Genomic DNA, 13,963 nt, shown 5'->3' on the forward strand with positions numbered 1-13,963 from the left:
CATGATGGGAGGTTAACCAACAGGGAGGAAAGTACTAAGATCCGACCTAATAGGTTAAGCAAAGCAATTCGCACACAGTGCGAAAGTAACAAAACCCGCCCACATCGTGAATCTATTATAAGAGCACCGTAAGGGGGAAACCTAACTCACAACCGACCATTATCTCCTGAGAGAATCGAAAGGAGTTAAATATGATAACAGCGGATATATCAGTAACACACCATTGAAAGCAGCGTCAACTGTCCAGATAACCAACCGCGCCTGCCACACGACAGAGATAGTTGCCTCCGTCTACTGCGTCATACGGCGGCAAGTCCGCGCTGGTGCCTGGGGATGGGAGAGGAACGAAGACACCATCTCCCGGTTGGTTGACAAAGAGACAAGACCCTTGTGAGTTGTGAACCTCGCCCCGAGAAAAACCAAGTCCTGGGTGGGTACCAGGTCTGATTTCTTGAGGTTGGTAATCCACCCCAGTCGAACTAGAATGTCTATCACCGTGTGGGTAGAATCTAGACTCGCTGGCTGAGTTAGAGCGCTGAGCAACCAGTCGTCTAGGTAAGGGTAACAACGCCTTCCTTGCGACCTTGCGAGGGTAGCCAGTACTCACATGAGCTTGGTGAACACCCTGGGGGCAGTGGATATGCCGAAGGGGAGCACCGTGAATTGGTAATATATCCCGTCGTAAGAGAACCGGAGGTACTGCTTGAACGATGGATGAAGTGGCACATGTAGATACGCATCCTTTAGGTCGATCGACGTAAGCCAATCACCGGGCTGACCAGAAGAGATCACCGAGCTAAGTGTCTCCATCTGGAAGGATGGAACCTCTAGCATGCGATTCAACCCCTTGAGGTTGAGAATGGGACAGAACCCTCTGTCCTTCTTCAGAACGAGGAAGTATGTGGAATAAAACCCCGCCTGTTCCTCGCCCGGTGGTATGCGCTCTATTGCGGACTTGTCCAGCAAAGCCTGAACTTGACCGGACATGGCGGCACCGGAGTGTGACGTATGCCGATGAACTCTGGCGGGCCTCGCTTCCACAGTGGTAGATGGCCGACACTGACGGTGGATAGCTCTGGCAGGAATAGAGAGAGGCGGCCCCCCACTGGGACGTGTGGTAAGAGGGCGTGAGTGGTCCCCTGCAGTTGAACTGACATGGACGGACCCACGGCGACAGCCAGCTGGTTTAAAGGGAGGTCGGGGCAGACCCCCCTCGACCGCGAAAAGGCTGCTGGGCGCCAGACAAAGAGGACTGCTCCTTGCCCTTACCTCTGGCGGGACGGCGCCTCCTGCTACCCCTGCCCAGCGGCCGAAGCCAGACGGCAGACTCAGGTGTAGGCTGTGCCCCGGAGGAGGAACCTGCTACAGGAGAGCGGGAGCGAGAAACCCGTGGTTGCTCTAACAAGGCCTTAGAGTCCTTGAAGGAGGTAGCTGCTGCAGCAGCCTCCCGAATGACCTGCTGTGCCCCCGGAAACAACATCGCTCCCAGCCGAAACGGAAGGGCCAGCAAGGTCTGCTGTGTCGCTGCTGAATAACGGGATGTAGACAGCCACAGCTTGTGTATCCCCATGACTGCGCACATCACCGTAGATGCGGCAGACAGCAAAGAGTCTCGCGTCAGGTGCGCCTGTACTTCGGAAGCAAGCGAAGCAGGGAAACGTCACCATTGCTTCCTTCCGCCTCCAGAGCCAACCTTTGAATAGAGGAAAGGTAGGCCTTGTGGACTACCACCCCCACCTGCTGCATCGCATTCCGGTAGACTTCCTCGTAAGTCTGGTATGCCTGCCGCAGGGGGACGCCCGCTAGGGCAAATGGTGGAACTAACCACCCTTGCTTGGCAGCCGGGGCTGCACCTGAGGAAGCCGAGCCTCCCCCGAGGGCGACCGAAGTGAACACGCACACTCGTCAGCCACCGGCACAAAGAACAGAGAATCATCCCCCAGCTGGTACCTCTTAACAAGTTTGTGTAGAAACAGAGGCGTGACCTCACCAAGAGGGGATCCATCATGTCCTGCACCAGGGAAGGCAAGATACGGAGCTGTGTCTGCGAGGGTTGCCTAGGGGCAAACCCTCACCCGGCAGGCGGACTCAGTCGAGTCCAAGCAACATTTCGGCACCGCAGTTTGGGGTATATACTCGGCAATATCTTGCCTAACTTCCCGGAGAGCCGACGAGAAACGGACAAGTACCCTCCGACTCCTTGACCTCCCCAACATCCATAGACTCGGCACCCGAGCCCTAGTCAGAATTCGGGTCTCCTCGTGAAGATGAGCCGAACCCCGACCCGCTGGGAGGCCGAGCCACAGACGCCGTGGGAAGGGAAGAGCCAAAGGAACTCCCCGCTCCGGCAACCGACACAACACTCAAACCCCGGTCCCGAGACACGGGAGGAAGACCGGGCAGAACCGGCTCCTCCGCTCTCATGGGGCGGGGCGGCGCAGGGACCGGACCCCCAGGAATCCTCAACGGACCCTGCGCCAGCACCGCGAGGGGGACTGGGAGCGAACCTTCCCCCTCCTGGGTAGCCGAGGCCGGGACCCGAAGCCAAAGGCAAAGAATCAATAGTCGCCTCTATGCTAAGGGATCAAGCCGGACACGGCGATCCCACCCCCGGACTCTCGGTCCCCTGTTCAGAGTGGGCGAGGAACTCCTGGCGGAGACCTCCAATGGACTCATGAACAAGGGACTTCACAGAGTCCATGTGCTGCTGAAACAATTGAGTGATTGTTGACATAGGAATGCGACTTATGCGAAGACTTAGGTTTAGCTTGTTTAGCCTTTTTGGCTTTGGACAGGGGGGGGGGAGGAAAGAGACCCTCCTGGGTCAGTTCCCCTCCCGCAATTCCTTATAAAAAAGGAAATCAGCCGCCCATCTCTTCTGGGCTCGGGAGGAAAAGGCCAGAGTTCGCAGATTTCAGGGTGATGCCCCGCTTTCTCTAAACAGCACAAGCATTTGTCATGCCTATCAGCTCTGGGGATATTCTGCCCCCAGACAGTACACCCAGTAAACGCCTGAAAGCAAACATGCAAGCATGTAGCTAACGTCGAACACAGCAGCAAAAATATACACGTACAAAACATTGAAAATTACGTGAATGCGACCACGCGACCTGAAATACTTGGTTAATAATGCAATATTTCAACCACGTGGCACGTTAAACTTCCCGCCATGGAATAGCAACACCAGTGTAAACCACGGGAAAGCTAGCATAAAAAATTTAATACAAAGTCACATAAATGAGAAATAACAGACCGCAAAGTCAATAAAACTGTTCTTTTTCTTTTTCAAGAACGAATCAAGACCATACATACAGTTGTTGAAGTCTCAGGCATTCTTCACAAGAGACGTAAATCAGCTTAGTAACTCGGAACACGTGTGAACGCTTGAGTGACAGCAGAAGGAATGATGATACAGGCCTAGGTGCTTACCCAGTTGGCTACGCATGCGTAGCAGGGAGGTAACTCCACGTGGTGGGGGCCGAATAATAGATAAAAAAGAGTTTATTTATTGTACAATATTTTTATTAAAACATTGATACAACTGTCACATGACATTTTCAGCCGCAGAAAATGCATATATGTACCCCAAGGACGATCTCTATGAAAACGAATGTAAAATATCGGGATACGTATTGTATCGCCACCATTGTATCGTAATGATAATCGTCTTGCAGGTTCCTTGCCAATACTTTCATGATATATCGTCTCGCCTCATTAAACTGTTATCGGGATATATCATCTTGCCACTTAAGCCACAATACACAGCTCGAAACACACACACACACACACACACACACGTGAGCGCGCGCACACACACACCACTTACTTTGATTACAGTGACTAGGAATCTCTTTTCATCATCTTCATGCATGGCCCCACTGATAGATCCAATTGCCCAACATAACTGTAACACAGTATGATACAAAGGGTCATTACACTGAACTATTATACAGTTAAGTTAAAGCATGTTTGAGTTGTTACATCTGTAGTGATATGAACAAGATTTCATGACATCATAAACAACTACCTTGAAGGATACATGACAAAGATGTATTTTCATTTAATATACTGTATTTTCAACATCACAAACCCAAAGGTACCACTAAGTTTAGTTTGTTATAATGTAGTTTATTACACACATTTAACACAAAACTACAGCAAGTAGCTGGTACCCCCTAAAATAAATTGATGTATTTGTCAGTGTGCATTATGTGTGTGTTAATTCCACACATTTTCTATAATATTTGATAATCTTGAACAAATAAGCCCCTCTGTCAGTTCTTACCGTGTTGAGATTTTTCCATGACCACTCTGTACCATTAACTTGATTGTGCAGTTTCTCTGTCATGATATTTTCTGTATCTGTGTAGTCCAAATGTGTGAGGTATACTGAAAAAGACAACCATTTTCATGTTTAGAATTATGTGGAATATTTTCAAATATGTTAGAAATGAAATCCCTAGACATGGTCCAACCACTGGTTACTCAAGGTGCATTGGGATTCTATCTTACCTAGTGTTTCTCTCATGTTCTTGTACAGGTTGATAGAGTCTGTATCTTTCATGAACTCTCGCACCACTTCTCCCTGCTCATTCTCTACCACCAAGACCTCCTCTGGCTTAGCCATCCGAGATATCATCACCAAACGAACCTGGAGGTAAACAGTTTTACACAAATCAGCCCTACTTTGAGGAGGATGTTCTGTCCTCTCAGCAGAGGACTGGTTATGGTGTATGTCTAATCAGATACCATCATGGAATAGTTTTCGTTTTTTAATGCTAGCAATAGCAGGGCTCCAGATAATTTTTCAACTTCAGGAGTACATACTCTTGATTTTCCAAATATAGGAGTACTGGAAAACGTGTACATTTACAGTACTGAATGGAATTTAATGGAGTATCAGTAATCTTTCGTTTCATATATGCACCACAACATTGCTGCTCTTTTGTGAACAGGTCAATAAACAATAAAACAATACTTTTTCAGATAAATACGTCTGTAAATGATTCTAAGACCGTACACCATTGCTGTGGTGCGTATCTGCTATGTTTTCTTAATTATTTCCTACCGTATCATGCATATTTCCCCCCCCGTACATACGTCGATACGGCACTTATCTGGAGCCCTGAATGGGTTTTAGCATGATTTTTTGCACTGGAATTTATAGCAATAAAGTTTCATGTATTGCATGACATACCACAATATGATACATGCATTCTTTCATCATGAATGTTAACAAAAGTAGTCCACGTCTGTGGGATGATGGCTTGGCATAAAAGTGTTTCCTCGTGTTAATGAAGACTTCAGAAGCAGTAAAAAAAGAAATGATTCTTGCCAAAAAAAAGTGTACTAACCTCTGACAACACTGGATTATACAGTTGCCTTCTTACAGGCATTTCGGTATGAGTTTTGCCTATGATTAATGGCGATGTGCTAGCAGAGAAAGGGGACTCTCGATACAACTCTGCTGCCAGGGAGTTCCAGTACTCCAGACAAATCTTGAAGATTTCCACTTCCTCAACTTCAGATATCCGTATCAAATAATGAAGAGACTGCAAACATACAGGTTACATGTTACCAACTCAATCACTTACCTTATACCTACAGTGCTGCATAATTACTGCTACAGAGTTCTATACTTGTTTTGCAATCAACAGAAAGTATTGACAAGAGTCACCAGAAGATAACAAATCCCACCGGCCCCCACAAATTTCAAAGCACAAATTATCTGACAGTTACTTAAAGTCCAACTTGATTTTTGGGGGGACTACGTCCAAATCATTTCCATGTATATCATGAAAAATGTAAATGCCAAAAATCTGCAAATAGTAAAAGGCACCACTTCAAGATCTGTTTGATATATCCGCCAATTCTTGTAGAAGATATTGAACAGTCACCCCTCCCTTTTTGGGACTAAGTCCAAACCAAGGAAACTGAGAAAAATAAAAATCACAAAAACCTGTAAATAGCAAAAGGCACCACTTTGGGATCTCTTTGATATATCTACCAATTTTTGTTGAAAAATATGTAATGGTTTTCGAGTTAGGCTCCTGGTTGGCTAAAAAACCGTTTGATATAGGTGATGAGAGAAAGAGAGAGTATGTCACCTACCTCCATGAGAAGCTGATGCAATTCTGGTTTCTTTTCCACTAACTGAGCATGCTCTTTGAGGTATGTACACAGAAACAAACTCAGATTCTGGATAAAGTTCTGCTCATCATCAGTGCCTCGTTGGTAGGCATCTCGGATGTTGGTTTCAACAGGAAGCATCTAGGAAAAGACAACTAGCTATGACAAGAAGTTCATTCTGACAGACTGCTAGCAAACATTGTCTTGCTTAAATATATCTACTAAGATCACTTATCTTCATCATATGATTATGTTGTAGACAAATGATACTGATATGCCAAGTTGATATATACACTGATTCTCACCAAGTAAATCTTTGTGTACTGACTGAACTCTTTTTGTAAGAGTTGTACATTTCGAAGGGCAAAAGTAGATTTGAGATGTGAACATAATATATTTGATCAAGTAGCAGGATTTCACCAAGGTTTTATCAAAATACCTTAAAAAACACAACACTACAATTGTTACATTAAAATAACACTACATATACAGTCCCTGGATGTTAAACAATATACACATTCATGTTTGTTATTCAACAAATTACTGAATAGTATTCAAACTTTATGAGGGTGGCCTGTAAATAACTGAGTGAGAACCAGATAAATCAGTGCCATCAGAGTATAATGACAAACAAGCAACAAAGTCATTGACTATGAGTACCCAATCAAATAAGTCGCTCGTTATCAGTGCAAATTCACCAGTACTAACCAGGAATTCAAACAAGGGTTACAGCTGTATGGAATTTAAAAAGTGCACACACTAGTACATGAATTATTGTGTACCTGTTTCAGTTGGTTCATAGCAAGGGTAAAGAGCTGCTGAAACTGCTCATCATAGATCTGAGCTACCTGTACCCCAGCTGTAAATGAAAAACAATGAGTGGATTTCAAGACATCCAAACAGGCATACATATTTTAGTTCCTAAATAACAAACCAATACTGTACAATGAATGATAACCTGTTTTCTTTCATCTTACCATAAAACATCACAGGAGTAACTGGTAAAATCTTTACGTCTTAGGACAAAACTAGTCCCTCCATATTTTTACTGTCTCAGACAAATGGGCTGGTGGATGTGCCTATCCCTGCATAGGAAACACAGAAATCCAAAATACAGCCACTTTGTGTTCTGGAATAATCATTTATCAGGGAACATTCTTCACAACCAGCACATACCGATTTCTGTTAAGCACTTCATTGTTACATTCCGGAACATAGGCACATTTAAGAACTGAAAAATAGGAAGGAAATCATGTGTTTCAATCTAATAACATTTTCTTAACATGTCAAGATTGAAGCCAATCCCACTGTTAAGCTGTTTTCTCTACGACTTTAGATATACCTACACCAATCTACAATGGTAGCAATTTTAAAGACACATTACAAATTGTCCTGAACTAGTAACAACACTAATACTTAAAAACTCTAGTATTAAGTTAATCAATGATTAGAAATTATAGATCTGTTGCTGCAGTATTTACGATTATATTTTGTTCTTTGGCTCACAATTTATCAGATTTTCAAAGGAAACTACCGGCAAATGCCAACATCTGACGAACTTTCCGCTACGCCACTCCAAAAGGCTGCCTCGGTGAAAGTCACTGAAGTAAACATAGAAATTCTAAGCAAAATAGAAGGATGTTGTTTCCCAGGAACTACAGTATAACACCATATTTTTTAATGTGACACATTCCCCCTGTACAAACCTTCAATACCAACGCTAGTTAAAGATACCCTGTTTTTACCAAAGAGAAGAATATCAGAGAAGTATACAGAGTAGTAAACATATAAAATAGAAAAAACACCCCAAATATGAATGTCTTGATTTTTTTCCTTGATGCTTTGTGGCATGAATAGCTCCAGCTCAAAAATCCTTTTCATTGGCAACCTTAGATAACTGACATAAAACAAGGTAATAAGAGGCAATCAGTTTGATCAGATACTGGCTTTTATCAATGTTATTGTATCTGCAGAAAATATACAGTATGAATAAGGATTTCACAAAAAGATTGTTCACACATACTTCTAGTAATTGTTATTATACTATTAAATTTGAATGTTGAAAGTCAGAGGCCTAGATAAGCTGCGTATCTGGGTAAAATACCCATAGACAATTTCCAATTACGCATTGAAAATAATTGTTGCGTACCTATTACGCATTCAAAATGTTAGATACGCAAAAAGTTTATAACAAATGTGTACGGAATATATTTCTAAAAATCGCTAGCGTAATGAAAAAGACATCGATTGCTATCAAGTTGTACTGTTGGTACAGGATGGGTGATTTTTTATGAAATCATTTCCATTATATTTAAGTTGGTTTTGATTAGGTATGACATAAGGCACAACATACCTGCTTAGTAAACATACTCAATGACATAATACTTAGGTGAGTAAAATCACTGAAATACCCACATATTTGAAAGCAGTGGGTAAGGGAAAATGAAATACGCACTCAACATTCATAATACCCACTCCCCAAAAATACAATGGGCACAGTACCCACATGAGCTAAATCTTATCTGGGTTTGCTTTCAAATCAAAGGCAGGTTGATATGGTATAATAGACAGCAAGATTTGGTATGTTCCCTCGAAGGTAAAAAAGAAACAAATGTTTCTCACTAACCAAATGCAAAAGAACAGGTAAAAGGAAAAAAATATTTTTCACCAGAAACTATAAACTGTATGACCCAGTTTTGAAATGGTTTAAAGTGAAGTATATTTCATAAATCTGTACTACTACGAATAAGCACCAAAATGTCTAAAGCATGCTTTAGTAAACATAATACTGATGTAAGCTGTCATGAAGACAAATAATGTTATTTTTCTCTTTTTTTAAAATCATCTTTTACATTAGATTGGAGTTGTTCCAAAATAGAACAAAAAAGTGAAAATACAATCAGAATTAGATGTACTACAATTATCTTATAAAAGCAAAAGTGAGAAGAAACTGGTTTTTTTTAATATGTCCTCATAAGAAAACACTGTTGTAGTAGGTCTCAACGGGTATGAACAGGTTTCAACTGCTCTTCTGCTGTTGAACAAAGTCAGAAAGCCAGATCAAGGGTTTATCCGGCTGTTTCCATAGGCGCCCGACTGATATATTTATAAGCATGACCTATATATATAAGATATAAGAAAGGTGTGTCAGTAAATCGAAACAAAATGGCGGCCCGGCGCGGCTTCATTCTGACAAACGCTTCCATCGCTTTGACCGTTGAATAAACTGCACAATTTATACTCAGTTGACCTCTGTAAAGTAACTTGGGTATCACAAACCTGATGATTTTATTCCCATTTAAAGCTTTCAATAATTTTGCCGTTCATTCTCGGACGAAGTCAGGACATATGCCCGGAAGTAAACAAATCTCAGGCTACAGACCCGCACCGAATAGTAGAGCGAGTCTCTGATTGGATAGCGTCTTCTATTACTCCCACCTCTTTTAACGTGCAACAATATCATCCAATTAGAGACTCGCTCTACTATTCGGTGCGGGTCTGTAGCCTGAGATTTGTTTACTTCCGAGCATATGTCCTGATTTCGTCCGAGAATGGACGGCAAAATTATTGAAAGCTTTAAATGGGAATAAAATCATCAGGTTTGTGATACGCAAGTTACTTTACAGAGGTCAACTGAGTATAAATTGTGCAGTTTAATTAGCGGTCAAAGCGATGGAAGCGTTTGTCAGAACGAAACCGAGCCGAGCTGAGCCGAGCCGCCATTTTGTTTCGATTTACTGACACACCTTTCTTATATCTATATATATATATATATATATAGGTCATGCTTATAAATATATCAGAGTCGGGCGCCTATGGCTGTTTCAGGTATTGATAGTTGACATGTTCATGGCAAATGCCAGTACAAATTCCTAAATTCAGGTTTCATTTATATCAATTATATCATTTAAGAATGTTCTGCAATGTGAATTATAATTCAACAACAGGATGAAAATTGAGGAAAGAATTTTACTCATTTCTACATGGAATGAATAGATTTTTAAAACTCACAGATTCAAATACCATGGGAGAAAACGTCAAGCACCCAAAGGACACCTAATTTTGAAAACTGTCAAAATTGAAGTCTGCGATATTCTGACATTCTGTATATTATCTATCTTTACTTTCTCATCATCCACTCAGTATACGTTTTATAATTCACCTTGCATCTACGATGAAACTTCAAAGTTGGCTATTTTTTACAACTTAACATGAAACATCTTGCTATAGTATTCCAAAACGATCTTTCAAAAATCAAAGCAGAAATATTGATAAATGAGCAAGAGACAGCAATCCAAACACCCATGAAAAGAAAAAGATTTAGGACTTTTCACCATGTCATTCCTTGAAAGAAAAGATACATTGGGAATACCATGCTGCAGACTCAAGCATCAACATTTAACTATACAACACTTCCCACTTATTGTCACATTATTTAGTTTTCAGCATTGTGAAAGTGACCTAATTAACACAAGGCTGCCAACTGACATCCTTCACAGAAACCAGACGAGTAAAACTAAATTGTACTTGTACCTATCAAGGATGCTTTACTTGTGGTGACACATTTTGAAGGAGTTATGCATACATAACGGGAGTAAGAACAGTTACTTTACTCCTTTAAAGTTCAACTGTCCTGGATAAGATGGAGGTGTATAAATTTGAATAATAGTGCCACAATGGGAAACTATTCAAAAGCTTAACGTGCATTCAAAGAAAAGGTTAATTCCAATCCAACTAAATCATATTGTGACTGGTTTGTGAGTTATATGTTTCAGATACAAAATTCTTTAGACTTCTTAATCCCCAGAATTGAGGTGTCAAAGATCATGCAGACAACAGACAAGACAGACAAAAGACAATAACAATAATTAGACCCATCATCAACCAGTGACTGGACACATAAGCAAGATATCTGTACAGGTTCAAATACAAACCTTATAAATTAAAGTTGTGATCAGTTTTGTCTCAAATATGTATCCTAATGGGATCCAGTTGAGGAACCGAAGTAACGTCTCTAACGTGGAACCTACAAGTGGTGCATTTTGGGAGTTGTCCTGCAAAGCAAAATCAGAATTATCAGATGACCATAGTTTCAAATTGACAGATAACAGTAAGTACATGCACATCATTTCTGAATCAAACATGCTGCCAAGTGCTTTATGCAATTTTGCTTTGACCATATTCTCTTTGGTTGTCATGCAGTAGGACAAAGTATAAGATGGGAAGCTATTGGAATGCACAACAAGAACATTTAATTGCATTTTTTACATGTTCATGTACCAAGATAACATACAGATATTATATTTACCATTACAAATTGACAGAGCTGGAAGATCTGTGAGAATTCACTACACATGGTATCTTTCAAGTGTTTAGCTTTGGCCTGTGTCATCTGCCCACTTGAGAAGTCAAACACTTCCTCACTGAAGCAAAGAAACAGAAACTTGTTAATATGACAACCTACTTTTGAGTTCCGACAAGTTATAATAACTGAACATTTTCATTAACATCTTCAGAACATTGTAAATTGTTAACTTTATCAACAAAAGAAAATAATGATCAAAATGTTAATGATAAAATACATGAGACAATCTAACATTGAAAATAGCTCCTCTTTCCTTACCTTAATAATTTCAATATGGTCATATTGTTCTGACAAAGAGATTCATTTGTCTTACTTGCGCCAACAATATCACTGATAAATGATGGCCAGTTACGTGGCCATTCATATTTGAGAATCTGAAAAGACAAAAACATTGTAAGTATATATGTATTTATATCTTAATATATCATCCTGCTTTAAACTCTCAGACATGAAATGTATGCGTTTCACTCTGCCTGGTATTATGAAGATTTTCTCAAAAACTATCGGCACTCACTAACATATTTGATCCAGATATGCCACCCCAAAGTGTTGCAAATAGTAGCTTCAAGGATCAAAATTTGTAGTTTGACCATAAAATTAGTAGTCAACTAAATACTTTAATTCATGATGGATTCTGAGAAAGATAATATGACGCTAATCAAGAGTGAAGCTTTAATTTCAGGTAACTCCAACACCAGATTTCCAAATTTCCAAATTATCACATTACATTTCTTCTCATCACCTCTTTTTGGCGAAAATGTATTTAATCAACGAAAATATATGTTTTTGTCTATACATGCAAATTTTAATGAATATTCTTCAAATTTCATTTAATTTCTAGTGCCATTGTATTGGCATAGTTTGAGGCTAAAATTCATAGCGACTACGATAAAATCTCTGTTAAATCTAATGACTTTTTACATAGCACCAAATGTATGAAGCATCAATGTACAAAGCATGGTTTAATATCCAAATTTACTTTGTTCCAAAGTTACACATTCTTCAACAATATGCTCAGTAACTGTACTGAATATTAGACGCCCTGTTGTTTCTGAGCACCATGGTATCTATGCATGGAAAAAGAGTGTATCATTGAAGACTTTTGTGTTCAGTGAAGGTTTTCTTTTGGTCAGTAGGGGTGAAACGGTACGCTCTTACCATGGTACTGTACGTATTGTGGTGCAAGGCCTTCGGTTTGTCTGTTTGGGTTCGGTATATGAGATATGATCATAATGTAGAAATGAAAAGAAACGCATAGATTTGGACAAAATGATTCAATTTCTAGAAAAGGGTTAATAAAATGACGATACTAACCGAAAATACCGATTCTTTTCATTGCATTAAGGTATACCAAACCGAAGGCAAAATACTGCGGTTCTGCTAATACCGTGGTATACCGTTTCACCCCTATTGGTCAGAACATTGTTTCCAAATGAAGGTAAAAGAACTAAGCCTAATTACCTGGACTAGAATCATGTTAAGCTTTCCAAGGTAGACCTTTTCCCTCTCCAAAGATGAGCTCTCTGATGAAGTCTTAATAATAAGTCCAACAATATACTTCTTGATTCCTGAAAAGGAAATGCGTACTTACTTACAAAGAGCAATTAATATCATCAACACGATCTTCAAACAAAACAATTGACAATAAGAAAGTCACTTACTGCTTTTTCAATGTTACAAATACGCCATGCAGATTCAAGCAGAAACAATTTACAAACCTTCACATTGAGGACGTGGTAGGACCTTCCATCTAGTTTTGATAACATTCTCCAGGATTTGAAGAGCATAGTATTTGGTCTGTTGGTTACTGGAAAACTCCAATATTGTGTCCACCCTTGTCCAGGCATCTGGATGCTCTTTCAGCTCTGTAAGAACCTTCTGGGCCATCTGCTGTTGCTTCAGGAGAAATTACGGTAACAATCAGTTCTGTACACTACCCAATGATGACCATGACCAACTTTTTTGCATCAGAATTGCAACATTCTGCTAATAATATTGGGCTTTAATTGGTGGACCACTAAAATCATAAATATACTTGTTTTTTATGTCATAAACCATATGGACTCAAAGATTATAAACGTGAATAGTATGGGTTGGTAGGGAGACTGTTTTCAAAATCCTTTTAACTGCTGGAAAACTCCTGTACAATTAGCAGTGCTTGAGACATATTTTCACTTGTTCTCTTTGCACAATAAAGACCTCCCTCTCCCTGCCTTGATAACTTAAAGATAAAGAAAACATCTTTATCAGCTGATGGTTATATGATCTGGTTAAGTATCACTCTCGAAATTGCCTGGCCATGACTTCCACAGCGAATCTATGCACAGCTCCATTTCAGAAGGGGCATTGGGTGTGCTATCAACTTAGGGTTAGAAATGTTGAGCTGGCCAAAGGGTGGATGCATGATTGAAGCTAAGGTGGTGAACTGAGCAAAGAATATTTCTCATAATTTAATGGCAACATAATACT

At 40.4% G+C, this 13,963-nt stretch overlaps 1 protein-coding gene across 3 annotated transcripts in view; it reads right to left on the reverse strand.

Annotated features, from left to right (window-relative positions):
• LOC124267149 (exportin-1-like) overlaps positions 1–13,963 on the reverse strand; it is a 28,853-nt gene that overhangs the window by 12,659 nt on the left and 2,231 nt on the right. For 2 of the 3 annotated variants that reach the window (XM_046702039.1, XM_046702038.1), the window contains exons 3-14: positions 13,213–13,390; positions 12,956–13,062; positions 11,753–11,868; positions 11,438–11,552; positions 11,064–11,183; positions 7,306–7,360; positions 6,912–6,988; positions 6,112–6,270; positions 5,355–5,552; positions 4,513–4,651; positions 4,286–4,389; positions 3,827–3,904 (exon numbers count right to left, since the gene is read on the reverse strand). In XM_046702039.1, the coding sequence (XP_046557995.1) occupies positions 3,827–3,904; positions 4,286–4,389; positions 4,513–4,651; positions 5,355–5,552; positions 6,112–6,270; positions 6,912–6,988; positions 7,306–7,360; positions 11,064–11,183; positions 11,438–11,552; positions 11,753–11,868; positions 12,956–13,062; positions 13,213–13,390 (1,446 nt within the window). The remainder of the gene's footprint in view (positions 1–3,826; positions 3,905–4,285; positions 4,390–4,512; positions 4,652–5,354; positions 5,553–6,111; positions 6,271–6,911; positions 6,989–7,305; positions 7,361–11,063; positions 11,184–11,437; positions 11,553–11,752; positions 11,869–12,955; positions 13,063–13,212; positions 13,391–13,963) is intronic. The other variant, XM_046702040.1, reaches the window with a different exon arrangement.

This window comes from Haliotis rubra, unplaced genomic scaffold (assembly GCF_003918875.1).
Source record: "Haliotis rubra isolate DU_JTF1 unplaced genomic scaffold, ASM391887v1 Scf13, whole genome shotgun sequence".
NCBI lineage: Eukaryota > Metazoa > Mollusca > Gastropoda > Lepetellida > Haliotidae > Haliotis > Haliotis rubra.